General features: G+C 47.6%; 1 protein-coding gene across 1 annotated transcript in view; it reads right to left on the bottom strand.

Moving 5' to 3' along the window:
• Positions 1 to 23874, bottom strand: part of LOC126527910 (uncharacterized) — a 32585-nt gene extending 8711 nt beyond the window's left edge. Inside the window, exons 1-3 of the mRNA XM_050175754.3 lie at positions 23696 to 23874; positions 16704 to 16959; positions 4092 to 4497 (exon numbers count right to left, since the gene is read on the bottom strand). Of these exons, the coding sequence (XP_050031711.3) occupies positions 4092 to 4457 (366 nt within the window). The 5' untranslated portion in view covers positions 4458 to 4497; positions 16704 to 16959; positions 23696 to 23874. The remainder of the gene's footprint in view (positions 1 to 4091; positions 4498 to 16703; positions 16960 to 23695) is intronic.
• Positions 23875 to 25915: the final 2041 nt, after the last annotated feature.

Here is a 25915-nt window from a genome sequence, read left to right as displayed (position 1 = left end):
TTGAGCTGATAAAGGCCGTCAGGGGTAACGAATGCAGTCTTCTCTCTGTCCATGTCGTCGACGGATATCTGCTAGTATCCGGACCGTAAGTCGATAGAAGAAAAATAAGTGGTACCGTACAGGCAGTCTAGAGCGTCATCAATACGTGGCAAAGGGTACATGTCCTTTTTTGTGATTTTGTTCAGGTGGCGATAATCTACACAAAAACGCCACGTTCCATCCTTCTTTTTGACAAGTACTACGGGAGAAGCCCAGGGACTACAGGAAGGCTCGATAATGTCCTTTGCAAGCATCTTTTTGACTTCCTGTTGGATAACAGCTCGTTCTGACGCAGAAACACGATATGGACGTCGGTGAATAGGGTTCGCATCGCCAGTGTTTATGCGATGGGTCACGACGGACGTTTGACCTAAGAGTCGATTGTCAAAGTCAAAAATGTCGCGATAGCCTTCAAGAACGCGGCAAAGGGCTGCAGCTTGAGCAGGTGTAAGGTCAGAGGAGACCATCTTCTTAATGTCGACGTCAGTACTGTGCGATGACGTCACGGTATGGGCCGAGCTGTAACAATCTTCCACTGTGAATGGCTCGACCTCATCATCCTGCAAAGCGCGAATTATAGCCAAGGAGATCCCCTGAGGCAGAACTTGCGCGGTTAGCGCGAAATTGACGAGTGGAAGGCAGGTGCGGTTGCCAGTAATTTTCAGCACAGTGTGCGGCACGATAACACCATGTGTAAGCATAACGGCCGGAATTGGTGCGGCCACGTAATTGCCGTAAGGTACAGCTGGTGAGGACAACAAGTCTACGTGTGTCATAGAGTGAGGTGGTATGCGAATAAAATCTATGCAGCTCAGATGGCTGGGAGGCGGGTCCACAGGGTCGGCAAGAAGAGGCAAGTCAAGGCGAAGTGAACCGGCCGAACAGTCAATGAGGGCAGAATGATGGGCAAGAAAATCCAGACCGAGAATGAGTTCCTGAGGGCAATGCTCGATGACGGTGAAGAGAACGACAGTGTGTCTCCCAGCAATGGTGAGTCGGGCAGAGCACAAGCCAACAATAGCGACAGTCCCTCCGTCGGCGACTTATACAAATCGGTTCGGGGCAGGCGTCAGAACTTTCTTGAGCCGACGGCGAAGAGCAGCACTCATAATGGACACATGCGCCCCGGTGTCAGTCAACGCGCACACAGGAACATTGTCGACGAGAACGTCCAAAAGATTCTTGTTCGTCGGTAAGGTGAAGCGAGGATTTTGAGCCAATGTCGTCTTTGCAGCTTCACCTCCAGAAGCTGCGCTGTCTAGTTTTCCGGTCGGGGGTGCGGCGAGTAGGTCGGAGAAGGAGCACGGCGAGACGGGGGCGAGCGAGATTGACGACGGGAGGGAGAAGGCGAGCGGGAGTAGCGGGGTCGTGTCAAAGGCGTCGCAGGGTCAGATGATGGGGTGGGCATAGAAGGGGCGAAGGAAAAGGACGCACTAGAGGGGCGAGGGTGGTAATTAGGAGAATAGCGTGTCGGGGAAGTCCAGCGGCTGCGGCAGTGGCGAGCGACATGTCCAATGCGTCGGCAGTTAAAACAGATCGGCTTGTCGTCCACGGTTCGCCATTCGGAGGGGTTGCGCTGTTCATAAGAGAAAGAAGGGCGCGGTGGGGCCGTGCGTGGAGAGAGAGGTTCCGAGCATGCGGAACGAATGGAGTGCAGGCCGACGTTGGATAGCTCTTGACGGACGATGGCCTGGATCAAGGAGATTGTCACCGGAGAATGATCAGGTGACGGAAATGAAGGGGCCGCCGGTTGTGCCGCTTCGACCTCACGACGAATGATGCGGGTCAAGTTGTCACATCGCGACGGCTGGTGGAAGAGGTCGTCACAGGATGACGTAGCAGCTGTGTTGGGAAGTCGCGTGATGTGCTGGGATACCCGGCGGCTTTTAGCATGCTCAAGACGGCGGTACTCCTTGAGGATCGTATCGATGCTGGTGACGTTGGTAAACACCAGTAAATTCAAGGCGTCGTCAGCAATCCCTTTGAGGACATGATTTACCTTATCGTCCTCAGACATGGTCGGGTCAGCCTTGGCACAAAGGGCCAAGACGTCGAGAATGTAGGACACGTAGCACTCGGTCGACGCCTGTACACGTGTGGCTAGGGCTTTCTTGGCATTGACTTGACGACCGAAGGGATTGCCAAAAAGGTCGCGGAGCTTCTCTTTGAAGAGATCCCAGCTCGAGATCTCCTCTTCGTGAGTCTAGAACCATGCAAGTGGAGCTCCGTCGAGGTAGAAAAGAACGTTCGCGAGCATAATAGTCGAATCCCACCTGTGACTGGTGCTGACACGTTCGTATAAGCGGAGCCAGTCGTCAACATCAGGACTGCCGACTCCGTTGAAAACACCAGGATCCCGAGGTGGGGAAATGGCGACGTAGGTCGGGGCGGCAGGCGGAGACGGTTGCGTAGATGAAGTGCCGCCAGCCGGAGCCGAAGTTGCACTGTCGCCGTTGCGACCGCTGCGAGGCTCCATGACGGGTACGGGGAACGTCCACCTCCACCAAATTAATGTTACGTGTAGCTGATGTACGAGTCTATTTACAATATATTTACACGTAGACAAACGGTGGCAATGATGGCGACGCTATATCAAGCGGTGGCCACGTCGTCTTCCTTCTCCTCAGTGCAGCCACACTATGGCGGCAATATTTTCTTGCGATCACCAGCCAGAATTCGCATACTTTTACTCTCACTGCGTCAAGGTAGGCGTATTCTTTCTTGACTAATTTTACTCTTTATCTCTTCAAATTGACAAAATTCTTTATCTCACTAACCTATTGTTCTTGCCCTTAAGCCTAATGAACATTTATACATGCTGCACAATAGTAGTGCGGGCAGGGAGTATGGAATCTAGTTCATTTTTTGTTTCTCCATTAAGGCTTTTCCAGGCTCGCTTCCTGTTTCTACGGTTGCTGAAAAACGTATGCATAATTCGAAGTCTATTCCATTCCGCGAGCTCTACTATGGTCTCCCCTCTAGCGTCCCTAGACTCAATACCGTTGTTACCAATTGCTTGTTCTCTGGCCTGCATTTCCACGCTTCTTCATTAAGTTGCTGATGACTTAGTTCGCAGCTTTTTTTATTGCTAATTCAACAACTTCAGAAAACTGTTCCATTTCTCAATCATCATGACTCGAAGTTGCAGCGTAGGCTTGTAACACCTTTATCCAATACTTCCTATTCAGCATTATGAGGATGACTGTTGCCCTCTCATTATTGCTGCAGAATTCATCAATGTTGCCCGTTATTTCCTTATGAATTAGAAATACTAACCCGTATTCTATCTTAACAGAAAGACCGCTGTAGCGGGGAACACGACCGCTCGTGAGCAGTGTATAAGCTTCACAACTTTTTCTAACCTTGCTAAGGCCAATAAAATCCGGGAGAATGGCTGATAATTCCTCAAAGAGCCTAGTTTTTTTTTTTCGCCATACCCATAGACTGCCCCGTTCCGACAGGAATAAAAGGCGTCAGCCGTACGATAGATTTGGCATTGGCTGCTCGGAGCTCCTGGGGAGAACGAATTTATTTGAGTGCAAAACATCTTTTTCGTGACCGTGTAACATTCCTATGGCAACACTTCGCTGAGGATTCATTTCAGCAACATTGATCATTTTCAGTTTCACACCACCGCTATTTTCAACCAGTCACCGCAAGCTAAGCAACCTGGAGTGGGAAAATCGCAGACGGTTGCGATTTGCCTCCTCATTTGGTTGTTTACTTTTACTACTGTGGCTTGGCCCCACCGAAATCCTCCACGTCTCTGAGTGTTCCTCGCCTCTTGTTAGCCAATTAGGTAAGAAAACCTGTCAAATTAGACAGTGGTATTCGCTTTGAAATCAATCAAAGGTTACCTCCTACAAACGAGGAGAGTGATTGGGTTGTTCAAACAACGCTGCGGGTCACCGCGCGATGCTTGAGTCGACGGTTACGTACGCTTGACGTCAGGACATTGGGGTAAAAATATCATGGCATAGTTTCACGTTAAGGGGCCCTAGCCCGACAACGACGACTTATAAGGTAGTATTACGTACGAGAACATTACACACCCATATGCGCGAGGGCGCGAAGTCGTCTGTACCGAACCTGCCGACAGAGGCGCTGTGCAACTTCTCTGCACGATGATTCGGCATCGTCTCATCTCCTCCACCTGCAGTATCCTCCGGCTCCTCTACTTGTTCAGGCTCGGAGTCTGCGGAATCCCCCGCTTCCGCGACGTCTGCCTCTCGCAAGTGTTCCTCGCTCGAGACCGGCTTCGGCGTGTCACCTGTGTTCTCGTTGGCGACGTGGACACCCACCAGGTCGTCGGCCTCCGCGGCAGACTTCCCCTGTTCAGCTCCCGGCAGGGCCACGCGGTCTTTGGTCACAAGCGCCGCGAGCAACAGCAGGACCAGGGTGACAGTTACCACAGCCATGACCGCGACGATCCTGTGCTGGCGCTTCCGACAACACTTGCTGCAACGGGAGAACGTGGTTTCGTCGGAAAGCGTTCGGCAATTCAAAATTTTTCTATTCCATTTAAAGGGTGCACTAAAGTGCAGAACTAAGCTGGTGTATACACGCAAATTATGCATCAGGCACTCTATTTCAATTTAATAAGCCGTACACTGCAAAAAAGTATAGGCAAGATCTTGAGGGAAGGTAACCGTACATTCACAGTTAACAACATGGAAAAAGACATATAAGTGACGTAGTACTGGCATTTGGAAAGTTCCGTTTTCTCGTGTTATTCTTGGTAAGCAAATGTTAAAACTCACTGTTCAAGTCTTGCTGCGGAAACTTCGAAACAATAAAATTAAACTGGAGAACACAAATTACAGAATGCTTCTTTTCTTTTTAGTGACACAGGGTTGATAGTGTTCATTCCTGTAATGTACTGTTTAGTCGCACTTGTTTCATGTCGCCTGCAGTGTAACACTAAAAACTACATCGCAACACCATCGGGATTATATAACATTGGAAATTTATGACGATGAGCAAAACGAGAACAAGGTAAAAGCGGTAGCCAAGTTTCAACAAGTGGACTTGTCTTTTTCAAGACGACATATGCTTTCCTCGCCACTGTATATATAAATGGGGTTCTTCTAAAGGGAAGAGGTGGTAAGGCGGGTGGCTGTGGCAACGAGCGAAGGTGTGTTAACGGCGATAGTGTAGAATTGAGAATACATAAGTGCTGTGCACAAGGCCGGTGTCACAGCCGTGTGTCAGCTGGCGTGTCAACGGCGTGCACAGCACCCCTTCCATTACCTGCTTCGCTGGTGATTGTGGGCTATCGCGTCTCTGACAGAGATAGTAGAAGGAATGGCAGGAAACAGTGCTCGTGAAAAAAAATGCTGAACTGGAATGGATGCATAAATAAATAAATTAAAGAAAAAAAGGAAAGAAAGGAAGAAAAAAACGTTAATCAACCAAACTAAGTGCTGTTGCCTATAGCTTGAAATTTGGCACAGCGAATACATTCTAAAGCTCCTTTTAAAACGTTTATGCCTATTGGCTGCAGTGTCTTGAACTTGTGGATGAGGCATGATTGCAGATATGCTGAACGGAAGTTTGGCTGAAAGATGTATAGTTTAAGTTGATCAAAGTTGGGTTTTATGTCATTTAACACTGTATTTCTTAAACACTGTAATTCATGTCATATAACACTGTCTGAGATATCCCTTTAATGTGGTTGTATGCACTGTACATTCAAAGTATGTGCATATTACTCTTGCTGTCAAGGAAACAGAGGCTCGAAGCTCCTCAGGTGGATATATCCACTTCATTCAAGCCGTCGTCTTTTCCAATGTTTTTTGGAAGAAATGAAGCTTGAAAAAACATTGTTAGTCACTGGGCTTAAAATTTACAGTCAATCTTCCGTAGCTTCAACTTCAATTCAACATTTCAACGTCGATATTCAGTTACAATGTACCGCCACAGAGCTTCCGGAGGTTCCGTACGTACGACGCACGTGACAACTTTTTAAAGCACTTTGTCGCATTTCGGCGGTTCTATTACAAACAAGTTTTCATAACACGCTAGGAAGGGGCACGTTTGGTTCGCTTAGAGAGACCCTGAAACAATTTTGATGATTTTCTACAAACGTACTGAGTCGTTACGCTAGGTCCTTCTGATCACTGAGTGACACACTTTAGCAGTCCCTGTAAAGCGTGTAAAGCGCGCCATCCGAACTGCCACGGCTGGCCCAACTGATGTCAGTTGAGCGAGCTATGAAACTGGCTACCCAGATCGCGTCATAGACAATTTTCCCAACTTTATAATGAACAAATGTTCCTCGTGATAGCTGGAAAGTGGGTTAATTTGTTTGTATAAAAAGTAGTAACTGAAAGAGAATACACAAAGACAATTTCTCAATACACTCCAGCACTTCCCGCACACACCGAGTGTCGTCTGCTCGTGTTACAACATGCCCCGTACCTACCCGAGCTGGGCGCTCAGTATTGGTCTCGTAATTTATTGCCGCGTGCACCATGGTTCGCCCTTGTTGCGTTGTGGTCTGCAAATGCAGCGATCGGCGATATGTCAAGCTGCGACATCGTGCCCCTCTGCAAGGCAGCAAAGGAGCGGAGCGGCCGCAGCGCATAGGACTGTCAGCATCCAATCGGCGCCACTATCTGCGTGTTTGCGGCCGTTACTTCGCGTCGGAGGGTAACTACCGTAATTGAGAGCTTTAGCCCGTCCGGTATTCGGTGAACGCAAACGTGAGCGGACTGGGCGTTTTGCTGGACCCGAGGTGCCAACGGAAACGGCCTGCACGGTGCCGCCACCTTGTGGCACAGAGCTAAGATGGCAGTAAGTCTACTTTCCTGCAGGTATACATTTCTTGCAGGAGCGCAATCGTGAATGCGTTGTCCTTTTAAATGATTAGGATGTTTTAAACTTGGTTACAGCAACAGTAGCTCTTTGTTTGAATGGTTAAACTCTGGGTCACCAGGTTGCTACACCGTGAAGGCTACTCAGGCCGCTAACGTTTACGCTAAGGCCATTTCACCAGAACAGTAGTAGTATAAACTGGCTTTACCTTACGCTACAACCATTTATGAAAACGCCTACCTCGCCTTCGGCTACCGGAATATCGTACACGCTCGTCGCTGCTACAAAGCGCTCGCAACCCTGGTCGCTTGGATCGTTCTCGTGGGGAATCAACGGCCAAGCGGCTAGCAGAGAGGTTGGAGAGGCTTCACGCGCTGGCTCCAAGACAACCGGAAGTAGAGGATACGACGTCACATCATGACGCAGAGCCACTGAAGGTGGGGCTTATCCCCGATCACATGGCGAAACAGTTGAGGAGAAAAAGCAAGGCTAAGGAGGAGGGTACCCTGCACTTGCCCGTAGCTCTCTTATATAGGCATATATTAACTTGGCTTAAATTGTGGCGCTGATGTTCTACTCTAGCTGCACCCTACGCGCCTAGAAAATTTATCCCAACCGTTTCAGGGGCCCTTTAAATCTCACAAGAATAAGTGCTGTGCAAGTTGGTACAAAATGAAGTAAGATAAATCGAGCGAAAGCAACCCGTGCGCAGCATACAAGGAGTACACAGGAAAAACGCTTGACTAACGAAATCATTGAAGCTTCCGTGATTAAGACGAACAAGAACATGTGCATCAGTGTACTACCACTCTCCTGAAAATGAAAAGGAGCCTTTGAACCTAGAGCGCGACTGCAATAGTAATTTTGAATGCTAAAGTGTGTAAAAGATGGTCGTTGTAGTGCACTAACCTGCCGGTGCATGCGCATCATGAGACTTCGCGGGTTTATTGCAACAATAAAGGGCAGTTAGTGCAGCAGTCGTTTCGTGTATTCTCGTTTCTCTGGCGGCTTTTCGACTTATTTCAAAGCGCAGTGTAGTTATTCTTTCAAGGTAAACAACGAACTAGGCTTGCGCAAACTGATCACATTCATGACGTCACAGCAAGCTGGATTGGCAACTTCAATTTTCCGTCAGCACCCACCTCTTGTACTAACAAAAAACCAGCCAAAAGAAGACGCACACAGGAAACACACAAGAAGACGGGAAAGGGGCATGGAACATGTACTTCAGCACTGTGCGCATTGGAATACAGGAAAGGGTCTACTGTATGAGAAATGTATTCTAGTAAAACACATTGATAAGGCTAGTTGGTGCAATGTAATAAATGAAAGCCAGCAAAAAAAGACGAACACAGGAAACATACGAGAAGGCCGGAAACTGGCTCAAGTAAATATTCCCCCAGCCTCTTTCATGTCTTCTTGTACGTTTCCTGTGTCTTTTTTTTTCTTTGTTTTTCTTCATATAATGCACCAATTAGCCCAACAACGTATTTTACTACAATTCCCACCTCTTGTTTTTGCGTGTTTCTTTACTTGAGAAGCCTCCTATTATGGCACGAGTGACCACTTTCCTAACGGCGATGATTTATATCTAATACAGTCTACGTAAACTTGATTAGTACCCCTCTTGGCAACAGAATTGTCAATAGCACCTCAAGTATACCACCTAATGTACATTGCACGTTGCAGCTACCTTGCATGCGGACTACGCCGGCGCCGTCTATCGCGGCAGAGACTGGATTGACACATTGTCAGTGCAGTTGTAAGCATGCAATACCAAGTGGGCAGACCAACGCTGCGTGCGCGTCTTCGTTTGCATTACGTTCGATAACCCCTACCTATCAGTTCTGCACAGTATGCTTCACACTATGCTCCACTATCGCCAGTTGCTGTAATTAAGGTGGTCTGTTACTGAAAGAGAGAAACTCAAATTCCATTGACTTTCTGTCATTCCCCAAATAGTGCATTGAGACAAAGATGCATTCGAGATGTATGCGCCTCTGGTACGACACTCATGCGCACAGAAGCGTACCGCTTCAGCGGCGTCGACAACCGCGACATATCTGCGTGATAAATAATTGCTTTAACAGCTTCCACTTCTATGCTCTAATTACCCCTCTATATCGCTACTACCTTACAGCTCTTCTTGTCAACCCACTGTATTTGAACAATGTGCTATGCTTAAGTGAACTGTCCCTTGTTCGAAAATTCTGCGAGTGCGTCAATACACGAAAGCTTTGAAAATGGAATATCGTGGTATTCTGTTCTTTTCTCGAATATAACGGTCACTATTCGAAAATAAGAATATTTTTCAAAAAGTTTTTGAATAGTTCGTGTTGTAGATTGTGAACAAAATGCATGAAATTGAAGGAAAACTGCCACTCGCTCGATCCAGTGAGGACGTATAATATACAGCCGACCACTCAGTTATTTCAAATATCAAAGTTATTTCACTCACTCACTCAGCGTTGCTCATATGGTCAAATTATAACCCGTTAAACCTTCATCATTCCGAGAAAGCTTTCGCAGAGACATGACGTTCGTCATCTCTTACTGGTGGACGCAAACTGACATTGTCATATATGTGTAAAACCCTTGTCGCCATTGAACAGTTGTAAACAGGCCTTATTGTTGCGCTCATTTTCCTCATCAGCAATACAAGCCTAAATAGCTCAGCAAGCAATTCTACTAAAGAACCGTTTACTCGCAATAGCGAATAAGTGTGCGGGGCTTAACGGCACTGACATGCAGAGTAGTCCGTGAGGGATACAGCAGTGGAGGCCTGCGGATAACTTTTCACAACGTACGGTTCACCATCCGATGTACTGTAAACGAGCGTTTTCACATTCCGCCCTAAACAAGATGCGGCACCTACGGGTGGCACGGAATCCGCGACTTTGTGCACAGCAGTGCAACGCGGTAACCCGTGAGCAAGTGCAGCGGCGAGAAGCGGTTCAATGAATAGAGCGTTTTATTTCGAAACCAATAGCTCATGGTCCAACTTGGGAAATCGACTAGAGCATGGGAAAAGACGAGTGGTGCTGGAAATCACGCAGCAAAAATATGCGGACATATTGCTACAAACCAGCATTTACGATGACAAAGAGGCCAATGGTGCGAACATGACGACACGATTAGACGATAGCGGGGGCTCTTGCCGTTTGGCAGAGTGCAGTACATTGATTTTGTAAATACGCTTGAATATAGCGTCTCGTCTTCGCCGTCCCACGTAACATATTTGGTGGAGGTGGACGTTCCCTGTCCTCGTCACGCAGCTTCGCAGTGGACGGCACGTCCAACATTCCATCATGACTCCCGGAGACGGCAGCTCGAATCAACCGGCTCCGACACTTCTTGCCACTTTAACGACTTACATCGCACTCTCCGCTCCCTGTGATCCTGGCGTATTTTCAGGAAAACGGGTGAGACGTGGAGCAATGGATCAGCCTGTACGAACGCGTCAGCGCCAATAACCGGTGGGACCAATATACGGTCTGGCTCTCCAAAATAGTATTTTACCTCGGCGGCACACCTCGAGCTTGGTTTCGGACACACGAAGACGAGCTCAGCAGTTGAAATACACTTAAGCAAACGCTGTGAGTCTTGATGAGCAATCCGCGAAGGTGTTATCTAGCCGCGTGCAGACGTCAACAGCAAAGTTGACGCGCACATGAGTAAGCCAGACAAGATTTCCCACATTCTCAGATGTATCGCCGATGACGCCTTCAACTTGTGCGTCTTCAACAACGTGGCGACGGAAGACGCATTGATAGAAGAGAGACGCCGCCCGGAATTCGCAAAAAGCCGACGTATCGACCAACAGTTTGCCCGTCTACCAAACACCGGGCCGATATCTTCCTGTGCCGACGCTCTTCGAACGAATAACACTGGCGGCGTTACCAGGATCGTGCGGCGAGAGATCGTCCGGCTGCCTTCGACTCCAGCTTCTCAAACTCACCTGCCATCCCGGTTCCCCTTATTCAGGCAGTTATCCGCCAATAGTTCGCCAACATGGGTCTTCACTCCGTCTGCTCCCCCCGATGGCTTCCTAGTAGAACCCTGGGAGTGTTAGCCAGCGCCACTACTCACAGACCTTGGCGGTGGATGTGGAACATCCTTTCTGCCGCAGACGACACGCGAACTAGACCTTTTTGAGCGAAGCCAGCCGGTCAATAAACCCACACGTGCTACCTGAAGGCATCAATGTTGCCGGATTCGAGACCATCGTTATGTAATAAAGGAGAAGAAAGAAAGTTAACCGAGGGGTCCGATTTTTATTAGTCATATCATAAGAAGCCAGCAAATACTGACACCGAGAACAAAATAGGGGAAATTACTTGTGCATAATAAATGAAATAAAGACACGATACATAATGGAAAGGAAACTGGATGAAAAAGCAACTTGCCGCAGGTGGTGAACGATCCCACAACCTTCGCATTTCACGAAGGTTGTGGGATCGTGAATGGTGGCGCTGGCTAAGACTCCCAGGGTTCTACTAGGAAACATAAATACCCAAGAAAGTGGATGGGAAAACGGCGCCGCGGTAGCTCATTTGGTAGAGCATCGCAAACGAAATGCGAAGGTTGTGGGATGGTTCCCACCTGCGGCAAGTTGTTTCTTCATCCACTTTCATTTCCAATAATTTATCGTTTCTTTATTTCATTTATTAAGCCCAAGTAATTTCCCCCATGTTGTCCTTTGTGTCATTCTTTGTTGGCTTCTTATGCTTGAACTGTCGTGTAGTCCATGGGCATCACCTTACAGTCTTGGGCATCGTGTAGTCCATGGGCATCACCTTACAGTCTTGGGCATCACATTTAGGTCTTGGTGAAAAATTCACCAACGATTACGAATCTCACTAATCCAAAATTTGAGCGCAGCCGTATACGTGTTTTAATGTTGCGATATAATGGCTAGCGAGGAAAATCTGTCCCTTGCGGCACGTTGCAAATGGAGCGAAGTGTGGCACAACCAACTCTCTAACCGGGAGATCACAAGAAAAAGCGCTTGGGTGACGCAGGCAACCTGCAGCAAGGTCTCTCGTGCGGGGCACAACGCACTTTCGGCGTGCCCGCCTCCTCCGCTTTATTCCTCACGCTCTCTTCGCTGTCACCTCTTTTTTCATCCCTCGCTGCGCTCCGCGTTCGCTCTCACCTTTCTCAGAGCTTGTTCGCTCGGTTACGAGGTAGGACGCCGAAGCTCGCCGCAGGAACGGGCGCCTAAGAGCTGCGCTCTCAAAAGAAAGATAGCTCATAGCAATTTTGGGGGGGATACCCGCTCCTTAACAGTGTTACATAAAAGGACGTGTATCCCCAAGTCGCACTCATGACGCCCTTTACTGCCTGCACGGTGCTCGCTATTTCTCATCTATTGACTTTCACTCCCGCTACTGACAGATTGCCATGGACGATCTCGACCGCGAGAAGACTGCTTTTGTAACACCCGACGGTCTTTATCAATTCAAAGTGGTGTCGTGAGGTCAATGCACTCTACACCTAGCGATGCCTTTGTTTGCCGCTGGATCCTCCAGGGCGACATACTGTACCGAAGGAACTCCCTCCCTGGCGGATCTAATCTTCTTCTCGTCGTGCCCAACATCTACGACTGGCTGTGCTCTTTTACCTACATGACGCACCCACTGCTGGACACTTTGAGGTATCTCGCACGTACGACTAGTTCCGCTGCCGCTTCTATTGACCCGGTCTCGCTCGCTGCTATGCTGCTTCCTGTGATGCCTACGAGAGTCAAAAAACGCCTCAGGCACTACCTGCCGGTCATGTCCAGCCGATCACAGGCCCTGCAGGACCGTTCTTTCGTGTTGGATTAGACCTACTCGGCCCCTTTCCCACGTCATCCTCTGGGAAAAATTGGGCAACCGTTGCAACTTATTACTCCACCCGATAAGCCATCACACGGGCTCTCCCGACCAGTTGCGCACCTGACGTCGCAGACTTGCCCTTTCATTACATTGTCTTGCTTTAAGGCGCCCCGAGACAGCTGCTTACAGACCGTCGTCGTAACTTTTTGTGGATTGTTATGGCCGGCATTATGTGTTCCTCCTCCACTCAACAAAATCTGGCCACCTAATACCAACCTCAAACCAATGGAGTGAAGGAACGATTGAACGCTACCCTCACATATTCGTTCTCCATGTACGTTTCGAATGACCACCGTGAATAGGACATCGCCGTTCCTTACGTCTAATTTGGGTATAATTCATCTGGGCACGGCACTGCTAGATTTTCTCCATTTTATATATTGTACGGTCGCGAAACGACCTTGCCCCTTGATGCTGCACTTCCTCCTGCAGCGGCCTCAGCAAGCGAATACGCTCGCTATGCCATCGCCCAAGCCGACCATGCACGCCAGATTGTCCATACTCGACAGACAGCTTCGCAAACCACCCAGCAGCGTCTGTACAACGCCCTCCACCGTGACGCACAGTTTTCGCCTGGTGCGCTCGTGCTGCAACGGTGAACCTTTCGTAATGTCACACTTTCAGACAAGCTCATTTCCCGATACACGGGGCTCTACCACGTGCTGCGCCTGCTGACCCCAGTAACTTACTAAATTGCCCCCGTCAGTTCCACCTCGCCCTCTACCCTGGTATCCAGTGATGTGGTGCATGTCAGTAGGCTGAAGGCCTACCTACACTACTTCCGTGCCCAGCCTTTCGTTGCCCTGGGACGGCGATTTTGACGCCAGGGGTAGCGCTACAAATTAGTATTTACGATGACGAAGGTGCCAGTGGTGTGAAGACGAAAACGACGATTGCAGGCTTGCGCGGGCTGTTGCCTATTGGGCAAGTGCAGCGTATTGATTTCGTAAATACACTTGTGCATAGCTTGTCGTCTGCGTCTTCCCGCGTAACATACCTAATAGAGTATCCCTATTTCGTGGGCGCATCGAACGAGCGCCAAAGGAATTTTTGTGGCTTCAGTGCTTCCAGGGGCGATCTATTTCTCATCGAAGGTGATGGTCAGGCCCTCCAGTGCATACGTTCGCTGATCTGCGAAGCCAGGATGGCCCCAAAACAGGCGATAATGGCTGGGCGTTGTGTTTTTCTCTCTGCCTCCATGGTAGAGTGCTTGATGCTAGGGTTCCGTGGCTGAGATTCTAGGTTTCTTTGTGGTGTGGCGTCCTTTTTTTTTTTTGTAGGTTCCTTGTTGATGTTGGAAGAGAGCCCGAACCCCAACCTTCTTTCGCGTAGGATCAATTGGCAAGACCGGACGGTTTTTGGGTCGCAACGGTGGTTCTATGCGTGGCACTGTATGTTTGTTGCTTTTTCTGTTGTTATCTTTGAAGGTAGGAACTTTTTCTAGAAGTACCTCGATAAATAGTGTTTGATTTGTCGTCAGCCATGAATCTAGAGTCTTTGAAAATACCGAAGCGATTGCGGTCGCACTGCAGAATCTGGCTCGCTCATAACCACTTCTGCTGCTCTTCCATCGAATTGAGCTTGGCTGGCTACCCACATGATGCCAGTAGTTGGCATGTGTCGTTCTTCTAGCCATTTTTAGGGTAGTCTTCAAAGCCGTTTCACGCTTTCAGTTTGGATCAAGCAGTTGAGATGGGCTGAACTGCGAAGATCGCTTCTTGCATATCCGTGAGATTCGTGTATTGCAGTTCGGTTGCTGCGCCTGTATTCGGAGAGCAATCTCTAATAAAAGAATGATGCCATGGGACCCAAGTATGGCGGACTAGTTCCGTTCAATACCTTCGACGACTTCATCGACAAATTAATTTATAGCCGCGAATGTCCGGATACTCTCCTCGATAATGCGCTCTAGCAGTGTCTGTGTGGATAGCGACATCTTTCCTTGTGCCTAGCAACCGCTGCTGGGTGACGATGTGCCCTCTTCTGCATTCGTTACTTTCTCGGCGTGTACACTTCGGTAGACCTTTCTCTCGGTAGGAAGGATTCCGTCTAAGGAATCCTAGGCAACCAGTAAATGTATGACATGCCGGCCAGTCTTGATCTATTTTCTGCAACATGGCTATTTGGTTGTTGCTCAATGCCGATCGCTATAGGAGTCAGCCTGGAGTAGTGCAGGAGTTGCACAATCGGCGTGTGCTTGGGTAGTCCTAATATAACGCGTAACTCCACGTTGTATGGCATTTCTATGATATTTGGTACGGAATTGACCTTCTGTGAACAGTGAACAGTCTGTCCAGACGAGTATTGCCCATGAAAAGCCTTCATACAATCTCAGTAGTCACTCGCCCTCGCCGTTGGCTGATGCGCTTGATAAGATGCAACAGGACCCTCCACATTGAATTGAGAGTGCCGATGCAGATTCGGGCGTTGCCTATGTTTTTAACGAGCACTAAAAGGGTCTGCACATGTCGTTCAGTGTGGACCTGATCTCCTCCCCATAGATGTCACACGCGTTGCTGTAGTGGACATCTTCCCTGCAGTTGAGAATATGCGACTGCATTTTTTTCGAGTGAAAGGGTCATGGCCGTAGTGACGATATGCATTCAGATGGTGTCAATCATTCCTGCAGTGTTGTTCCTTTTGTCAGATCATGCTGCTTGTTTGCGGTTGATATGATGATGCCGTCTGCGCAGACGGTGAGCCACAATCCTTCAATTTTGGCTAAGCAACAGGTGAGACGGTCAAAGACAGCGGTAAAGAGTAGTGGAGATATGGCGGCTTCCCGGGGCAGATCGACGCTGTTTCAAATCTGCCATACCTCCATTTGAGACCCATGCGCGGCAGTCCGCAAATCATTCATATTTAAAACAGCGCCAAAAAAAAACGGACAAGGGAGGACACAGGACGAGCGCTGTCCTGTGTCCTCCCTCTTTCTGAGTTCTCCTTCTATTGCACTTTGTGATAAAGAACTTAAGTTCCTTAGAAGTTAAGCAGTTTGGCCTGTGTCCACCATGTTATGGTTTCTTTTATATTGTTTAGTGTCATAGACGCATGCGCAGCAGTAGGCGACCGACGATGACTCGCCTTCCCCTCCCCTAATTTCACTCTCTTCAGCGCTCGTCCTGTGTCCTCCCTTGTCCGTGTTTTTTGGCGCTGTTTTAAGTTTGAATGATCCGTACCAACTAGCTGGCACGCAAACCCTTCTGAGTCCGCAAATCAACAGTCCTCAAAGCTTTTCACGAAGTTAGGACTCATTCCCGGCTGGACAGCTCCGAAGGACCTCCACAATGTTGGTGTGGCTGTCACTGTGAAACACATTGTCGAGATCGACAGCGACGAGAATGTCTGGGGTTTACATGCTGAACGGATGTCACTTTTGGTTCAGTCATTCATCAGGTGCGTGCTGTCACTGGTGCTCAAGTGAGGACGAAGGCCTGCTTACGCCGGGTGGTCATTCATGTCCAACTGCGACGAGAGCGTTCCCGTTTCCATCCCCTCGGATAGCTTGTAAGTGGTCTAATCAAGCGAGATTTGGCCTTACGCTGATCAAGACGGTAGTCTTGGCACCCGGCTCCGGTATGGGTATAACGACTGAGCGCTTGAAGTATTGAGACAGTAGTTCCAACACGCAAGCTTCATTCGTTGACCGTGTAGGTGCTTCTAGCCCTTCGCCGTCAGGGTGTAAACGGTGGCGCAGGAGATTTTTTTTCTTTTCAGCGACACTTTCGGCGTTGCTGTATATAGAGCACACTACCGAATCGTCGGTACCTCAACTTCCGCGTAGGTGGACGGTAAGTCGAGATGTTGCTCATCTGCGAGATGGAAGCGGCGGTCGCTTAATTCTGCAGCTCCTCAGCTCCCATATCAGATCCGAAGTTCTGCATGGTGTTGCCTTTCTTTCACTTGCATATAATTAAGTTAAATTTGAGTAAGGTTGTACTTTTGTTATATTTTAGCGCCGGAACTCACCGAAACCAGTCCCGGTCGTCGATCGCCGGTAGCTCCTTCTCGCGGCCGATCGCGCGCAGCGCCGCGTCTACCTTGCGGCTGCTGTCGTCCTCCTCGGAGTGCCGGTGGCGGAAGTAGTGCTTGATCTCTTCCGGTATCCAATAAGGCGCCAGACTGCTGCACTCTGACGCGGCGCCATCCGAGCGGCCACCGTTCCTGGCGCTGAACGACGACTCGGCGCCCACAGTTAGCGAGACACCGGACGCCGTGCCCGATTCTGGTCCACCGTCAACGACGACGTCCGCGGATGGCAGCACCGGAAGCAACGGAAGAAGAGTAGGGGTGATCAATCCGTCACTTCCTTCAAGTAAGACTGTTTATTTTGTTGATTTCCGTGAAGGAGATATTGTCTAAACAAATAGAGTTACAAAGAGGCGGCTGTGGTTTAGCTGCTCGCTTTCGGCGCCTTTATTGCAGTGCCTCTATCTTGGTAATGAACGAGTGAACGCTGGTGTTTTATGCGCCAAAACTACGATTTCATTATGAATGACACCCAAGTGCGGGACTCCGGATTAATTTTGGACACCAGGGGATCTCTAACGTGTCCCCAATGCACAGGGCACGGGCGATGTTGAATTTCGCCCCCATAGAGATGCAGCCGCCGCGGCGACGATTTGATCCCTGCAGCAGCGCAACGCCACAGCCGCTAAGGCACCCCGGCGGGTCTATCCTCGTAAACTGATGCGAACGGTTGCTTTGATATTAACTTTGACTATGCTTGGGACGTTTTGAATTATTTTAAGTCGGGTGAACTGGACCTCTTTGGTGCAAATAAGCTCATGCGTAACGCATTCGGGTTCTATTAAGCCGAGCACCGACAAGCCAATCTTTGCAAAAGGCAGCGCTCGAGAGTATGGTTAGCCCTGCTTTGGTTAGAATGGTATGACAAATTTCCAAAAGCGATGCAAATCTTCATATTCGCGCATAACTGCCGAGAAACTTCCGATGTTACGAAGTGGGATACAGCTTAAGGAGAATGTATACATTTCTAGGAGAGCTAGGACACTTTGAGAGCTTGGGCGAAGTCCGAAAATATCTACTGACACTCTTTGTGCGCGTTATCAGACTTAATTTTGCACCTTACTTGTTAATTTTGCAACCTTTCGCAGCACCTGAGTCTTCCATCGTGAACTCTATTTCATTCCCATCAACCGGCACGCTTGACTTGTGCTTTTTAATCTCATCTAGAAAAAAACCAAGGACACCTAAGCTCTTATGAGTTGTGAATGCGATAGCATTAATGTCCACTTAAAACGCCGCTGTGCGGTTCTTTGAATTATGGAGTCCTCGCAGGCAAGCGAGCACAATGAGACCTTTGGCCGACGCCTTCTAGATCGCACAAGGCCGGTGCACTTCGATCCGTGACTTCATTACATCTAATGGGGACGCTCCCGAGTAAGGCGCCGTGATTTTGGTCTCACCGCCTTCGACACGCGAACTTTGACAATGGACGTTTTAGTTCAAGTAGCATCGTTCCATAGAGCAGAGTGCATAGGCCTACTATTTAGGAGGCGCTGAATTAGCTCAGTCGATAAGACAGTCGGCTTCTGAGCGTGGGGTCGTAGGCTGAAAACTGTGTCGCTAACATTCGCCATTTTCAAATTTATTCTGTTCTTCTATGCATTAATATATTTATAGCAATTACCGAGGCGAAGCCGGAACACAGGCGAGAACTTGCGCGGACAAGGAACCCGCGGATAAAGCTGGCTTCGTGGTGGCGTCACCCTCTCCCCTCACGCAAGACCTGGATCGCCAGCGCGGCATTAGGTGTCCCCTTTCGCCCGCTTTGCTCCGTCGAGGCGCGCACGTGATGTGGCCCCGCAGCCAATGAGAATTTAGGTGCCATTTCGCTGCTACAGACGCTGGCGTTTTCGCTTAATAGGCGGTTTGATGCTTTCGCATCAATATCTGCATTCGCGTGCTTTCTGAGAAAAAAAAAAACTTGTCATGTACCCAACTGTAGCACGACGCTTCGTGCTGCAGCCGGGTGTGCGAATTTTTTTCCCTTTTATTAACCTTCATCCACTTAGCAGGCTTTGGCAGAAACTTATTCGCCTTATTCAGTGTCCGTGTGCTTCGAGCTGTCGGTAAATGCGCCCACGCGCTGCGATCTGTTAGGGTCCTGATTAATTCACATGATAGAGCAGCCGCAGCCTATAGACTGTAATATAGGCAGCGTTGATCCTTTTCATAAGTTTTTCTACAGTTCACTTAATCGTGTGCCATACATCATTCCACCCACAAGAATATCACAACGCGCTCGTCATCCGCTCCAAGTTTTAAAACCACACTGACACACAACTACCTTCTCTGCTTCGTTTTTCTCTCGAACAGCAACTGATTGGAATGCCCTTCCCCACCATGTTGTATATACAAATAATCACCATGTGTTCATTGTTGAGGTTGCTTCAATTTTGTCAAATTAATTACCTTTTTGTACAAATTCATCATCTACCGTACCTTTTTGATTGTATGCAATGTATCTACCTTTTTTCAAATGCTCCGATGTTACTGAAGTGAATTGTCCATTGCCACTGTTTCTTCTCTTCGGCCAAAATAACTTGATTTTTCCTTCTAATTGACAATTTGTCACGAGTAGGTATTTGTTTATACAGGGTATCTACCACTTTTCATATGTTTCGTTTGTTATCACGTTGAATTGTTGTTGCAAGATGTACCCGACCCCTTATGTAACAACACTGATAAAGGGGCCTTTAAGGAAATAAACTGACCGCACCTGACCTGGCCTGCATATTCCTGCATGCGACACCGCCCCCCTCCCCCACCCCCATGCGCCGTACAAATGTTTATTCAAATGCGAATGTTCCTTTTTGAGAAACCCACGGGGGTTTCTTTTTAGTTGCTGGTAAAGTCCGATCAAACGCTGATTCCGATGGAAAGCGCACTGCCCTTTTTAGGCCTAAACGTTAAAATCACTATTTTTTGGTCCATTGCTGTCGCAACGCGCATAGCTTTTTTTTTTCAGGGTTGTTCGTTATCCTTAATCTGTTTAGAACCACACCGAAGCACTGGTATAATGCATTCATTAAACGCGTTTTTTGTGGCAACGGTAACCAGCCGTTCATGACTAGAATGCACGCCTTGTGTAGTCCAACTTACGCTAATTTACCTGGAAATTTCTTTTTCGTGATTCGGGTCCCCTCTAACTACTTCGCCGTGACAAATACCTGCACAACTCCAAGTGCTTCACCTGCAAGTGTTAGCACTTGCTCCCATGCTACAGAATTGGTATTTTCTTACTATTTTGCATATAAACGTTGTAAGCCGCCTTAAAGGCAAACCGCAAGGCAAAAAAAAAAGCCAAAAAAGAAAGTCACTTTGACCAGCAACACTAGAATGACTGTATTGCGATAGCACTACCAAGATGGACACACAAATCTTTGTTTATTGAACTTGCCAACAGAAACCATGTAAAAAAACACATTAAACACCTTGCAAGAACTTGTATTACCCACTGGTGTCAAGATCAGCAGCCCGCCAAGCACAACAAAGTCTTCGGAATTGGCACCGCCTGCTCGGCGAGAAATACGGTAGCCAGGGGCACGTTAAACACGAGGGATGTGACAAAAAAAATAGCCGACGTTGTTTCAAAAGATGTATAGTCCCCATTAATTGTGTGAATTATGCTATGCGAAGCATTTAGCCACAATCTGGCTGTCCAGCATCATTTGGGGTTCTGCAAAGCGTTACTATACCCCCGGACAACTTTCTTTGGCTGTGAAGGGAAAGCTTCAGGTTGGATAACTGAGGTTTTTAGCGCACGAAAAAGGACGAGAGACAGAGGCAAGACGCGGACACAGCGCTAACTTCCAAAAACTGTTTTATTCAATTGTTGGAAGTTAGCGCTGTGTCCGCGTCTTGCCTCTGTCTCTCGTCCCTTTTCCTGCGCTAAAACCCTCAGTTATCGAATACCAACAGGCCCTAACCTACGCTCTTTCAGGTTGGAACTTCTTCACGTGCGTAACCGTGCCAAATGGTACGGCAGCGTTTGACAGTGCTTTGAATGCTCGTAACAGACGCTGAATCGACGCAACATCCACGTGCGACGGTTCAGCGTTTGCCTAGATGCAGACTGGAAAAGCCGCAAAATAAGTAAACTTTACATTCCGTGGTGTGTTTTATCTAATTTAACTGTTGCTATTAAGGTGTTTGTTTTCTCTTCCCGGATTAAACTAGCGTGGATGAAAACGCGGGTCTCTTTTCAGAAGCGCTATCCGTTGTGTATTCTTTGCTTCCCTAGCTTTCCCTTTATAGCCACAGAAAGTTGCCCGCGAGTATAGATGAGTTTGTGCAAGGCGACGAGTTATACTCTTGACTACAGTGCGAAGGCACCGATGGTCATAGTATAACGGCGACAACATGTAGACTGCTTTTTCTATCTCCAGTAAATACGTGTGCCGTTACGACTTGAAGCGTTTTGGAAATCGGTATAATGTCGCACAGCGTCTACCTAGCGTTAGCTGCTACGAGGTGCGTACTTATTCCCAGAGGCCATGGAGTCGGCTGACTCAAATTGCCAGCTGCTACGATGTAAAGAAACTGACACGCTCTCGCTTCTCGCTTTTACATGCACTTTGTAGCAGTTCAACGCGACACAAGCGACACACAATGGTTATTCTTTGGCCGAAAGGAAACATGTTCGCGCGCATGCGCTCTGGTTAGTGCTATGTGACATGAACGCAAAAGAGAAATATGAATGCGACTGAGTGACTGGAGAGAGCCGAGAGCTATTTTGCTGGGCGTGACTTTTAATGCCACCATGGAACAGTCCCGTTTTTTTTTCTTGAATATGAAAACAATGTGAGATAGTAACCGACCCATAGCGAAGTGCCTAGTACGACTCAAGGCTACACATTAAAGACTCTCGCTATCAGTGGATTGGGCAGCAATGGAAAAGTTAAGACGCTTGTATTGGAACCAGAGGAAGTAAATTCGCAGCAGCGGCCTTAACACGGACTGATCAAGGCCGTCAACTTGACAAGAGAGTGGACCACGAGAACTCGGAGTCTTACGGAAACACCTGGTTAATTTTGTTTCTAGTAAGTGACCGCAGGAGTCAAAAAGTCAATAGAATCTCCTTGTCACCGCCTAAGGTGGGAGACCAAACACAAAAAAGAAGTGTTTCTTTAACTCATACCCTGGAATTAAACGAACTGTTCTTTTCGTGAACACTCATGTCTTACTTATATTACCCAACTGCCTAAACGAAAAAAAAAGCTTTTTTCACTTTTTGTCGGTAATTTCTGTCAACATGTGTTAAAGGTGCTAGTCGCACCAGCAATGACAAGCAAGTAATGAATTGCTCAAATAAGTAAAGCTTTGGCAATTCCGTAGCTAAGCGTGGGACCTCTGCAATCAACTGGGATAAACTTAGTGTCACAAATAATAACAAAGTATTATTTGAAAAACTAAGCAAAGTGAAAAATTGCCCATTTGGACCAACTTTCTTTGCAATATTAGCTGTAAGTTCGAAAATATTGAATCAGTTTCTTTTGTCCTAGTTCGCTGCACACATCTCTGCAAAGATTGAGTCTGCAAAATTTCATTTCAACATATTCAGAAAAAGTTATCAAAGTTACCAAAACTTCTTATGGACCCCAGGTGGTCAAAATTTCCGGAGTCCTCCACTACGGCGTGCCTCATAATCAGAAAGTGGTTTTGGCACGTAAAACCCCATAATTTTTTTTTTTTTAATTTTAAAACTTCTTTTCAGAAAAACAGAAACAAATCTTATAAACCATGTGAAAGTGGTGATGAACAACACAGAGGCCTTCTGACTGTATTTACATAGTCTAAAAGAATAACAAATGCACACATGATTACAAAAATGCCCGTGAATATTAGACAAGATAGAACGCAAATAAGTGAACAAGTGAACGCAAATATATATATATATATATATATATATATATATATATATATATATATATATATATAAGTACGATGATATAGGTTTAAAAACTCGCTGTAACTCCCAAATGATTAGGGGAAGATAATTTCTTTTGTAACACGTTTCTCAACGTTTCGGCCCACATAAACTATAAAAAAGAAAAATAATTCGATCTTGTGTAAGAAAACTGACTTCTCATTTTGGCCTCCCCCGTTAAAATAATCCTGGATCGGGCTTGGAGAAAAAAACGTAGTCCATGGATAGCATGCGCCGCTGTGACCTTCTCTAAAATTTCGCAGTCGTTGGCGTCGCGTGAAGCTTGCAAGGGGAGGCCATGTCGCAGAAAATCCGGTGTCGGCGTCGGACACCTGTTAGGCGAGATTTTCGAATCACACATACCCAGGCCTTCCATGTGACGCAAGCAATTGACCGAACTAATTGAATTTCGCAAGCTAGCATAGGAGGAAGAAATCGGAAACTACGGCATACACGCAACGTACAGGCATGATAGCTCTCGGATTGTAATTTGAATAGACGAGAAATCATAATTCTGTTACGCAATAACTCAAACCCCTTTTCCAACGTTTCTACAATACATAGACCTGAGACGGCGTCCGCCATTTGCACACGCCGGCGCGTAAGTATCTCAGAGTCCAGTGAGCTGCGCGCCCGCTTCTTTGAAACACTTCCAAGTGGCGGTCGCCTCCACCTTATCGCGGCCCATGCAAGAGGCCGCGTCTCTAAGAAAGCCCGCCTTGGCGCATAGCGTTCACCGCGAGCGTTTCCCGGTAAACGTTCGGTTACATACGCTGCAGTTGCCTGTAAGCGTGAAGGAGAAGCTGGGGAGCACCGTGAAGGGGCATCATAAATAACCTTCGACTGCCACCAACTCCGCTTCTGCTGAACGCACAGAAGTACCTTTTGCGGCCAAGCATTTTAACTTCAGATGGATTTATCTACTTCGATAAAAAGTGGTTGATGGCTCCTTCAATGAGTGTAATGAACAATGTCAAAGTTAAATACCACTGAAGACAATTGTTACCTTTCTGTCCATCAGCGGTTGTGCCCAAGGCCGCTGCCCGTTCCTGGTTCTGCGCCTCAGCAGCAGCCACCCCCGCATGTCGCGGCCAGTCGAGTCGGAACCTATCAGTCCTGACGACGTCTTGTCCTTCGACAGGGTAGCCCGGCGAAGCGAGGCCAACAAGTGGGTAGCTGTATTATTTTTTTCAAAAATAGCATAAACAATTGGTACAACATGTACTGTCCTCCTTCGCCCTAGAGAAGTATGAACAAGAGGGAAATTGCTTTCCCGCAAGTCATTCCTAACACCAGTTTCTACTAATGAATTACTTGCAGTAATTGAGATGATGCTACGCGCACGACGGAGTGTGCCCCTGCCGGAAATGGTTGGCGGCACGACGCACAGTTGCCATCTAAAGAATGGCAATTTTGCCATTAGTGAAACTTATTCTCTTTCATTTTTAGTTGGGTATTAACACATAAAAATATTGGGTCTCTTTTCCCCAGTCGAAGGAGTCGCAATATTGTTTCAGAAGGCTATCGTGTCAGCTAGCGCCATCTACGGAACAGCTTCGAAAGCACGTCCCCAACTTATTTCTGATGTACGCTCTTACTAAAGGTACGTAGGATGTACGCGAATCCCGGAAGCTAAAGGTACGTTGGACGCCAAGAATAAAAAGTTGGTTGCGCCATACGGCCGCTCTACCCCACACATAACAACACTGATTCTTCCGGGGGCCGTAGTAGTAGTTGGGCTCATAGAGACCGGGCCTGCTCTTCTGCAGCAGTATCTTCGCCCGTGCCAGGCTTTTCGTATGCTGATCTCCGTGACTTTTCAAAAGCATTCTTCAATGCTCTTCTTTCAGTTAAATAAGCGACCTTCAGCGAAAACTATGATAACAGGCTGCAAAAATCGGCAGGCGGCCGGAGCCGTGGCACTAGCGAAACGGAAGCAAAGCAGGCACCTACGACGTATCTTTAGCGTCTGGGACTCGGGTACGTCTGACGTACCTGTAGATGCTTTGTATAACGCTAACGTAACCTAACCTGACCTAACTTTGCGCCAACCTTAATCTCCATGCTAACACGTGCTAAAAAAGGAAAATAAGTTTCACCATTACGAGAATTGCCCTTCCCTAGATGACACTTGCGCGTAGTGCACCTAGCCATTTCCGGAAAGGGGCGGGCTCCGTAATGCGCATAGCATCGTTCTATTGAGTTATCCAGGCATGCTTGGGAAGCTTGCTCAATACGTTGACTAATTACGATGAGCAGTATACAGCACTGCCCAGCTCGTACGTTGTCAACACCGTCAATCTGCATTGCGACTGAAGAGCTAAGCAATGTTGGTGACAGCTCCGGCGAACTCCACAGCGCTCCTCCGTTCGTTAGTTTCATTATGCCACTATTCATATTTAGTGGCAATAAGGCCAAAAGATACATTTCTATGTGACCGTTTTGGAAAACGCAGTAAAATTTGCACAGCGGTATTCTCAGGAACGAGCTGGAACCCTCGGAACTAGCGATCAGCAGTAGCACAATCTCAGAAGCTAGTTAAGGGAAACAGTAAGGCCTAAGTCTGGTGATAACAGGCTGAACTAACAACATTTAAGTTCTTGACACAATGGCTTCAACCGGAATTTTGGAAGGCTCTATGTACGACTGCCGTTTACCGAAATCAACAGTAGCCTTGCGTTCTTGCTCAAGAAAGAAGGCTTACCCGAATGCCACCGGTGGCCTTGGTGCGCGAAAGAAGGCCATTTTGGAAGACCGTATTTTTCTTCTGCTTCTTCACCGCGCCTGCGCTATTGGCACGTGCACAGGCAGTGGAGACGAGGCAAATGTTTCGGCAACGCGCACATATTCAAAAATGAAGAGGTTTTACATACCGCCAGAATGTCTCCTATTGTTTTATTACCGTACTGAAACAAAACAAAAAGAAACGTATTCTCCACAACTCCTACATCCAATAGAATCATATGGCATATGGGGAAAACGGGATTTTTTTATCGACTTCTATATGTTCCATGTCAGATTATTGGATATGGGAGTTATGAGGTGGTAGGGATTTGTCAACAAGGCTGGATGCAGCTTTATTAAATTTTGACTTGCAATTTTAACCCAGCAGAATTTTTTTCTTATGATTTTATGCTCCTTCGCCGTCTTAATTCTCACAGTATCGTGGATCTACGGCACGATACCAATTATGAAAGGCCGACATCGTGTTTCGAGACCGTGTTCA

This window comes from Dermacentor andersoni, chromosome 9 (genome assembly GCF_023375885.2).
Source record: "Dermacentor andersoni chromosome 9, qqDerAnde1_hic_scaffold, whole genome shotgun sequence".
Taxonomy (NCBI): domain Eukaryota; kingdom Metazoa; phylum Arthropoda; class Arachnida; order Ixodida; family Ixodidae; genus Dermacentor; species Dermacentor andersoni.
Note: the sequence above shows the minus strand (reverse complement) of the source record. Positions and strands in the feature narration are given on the sequence as shown.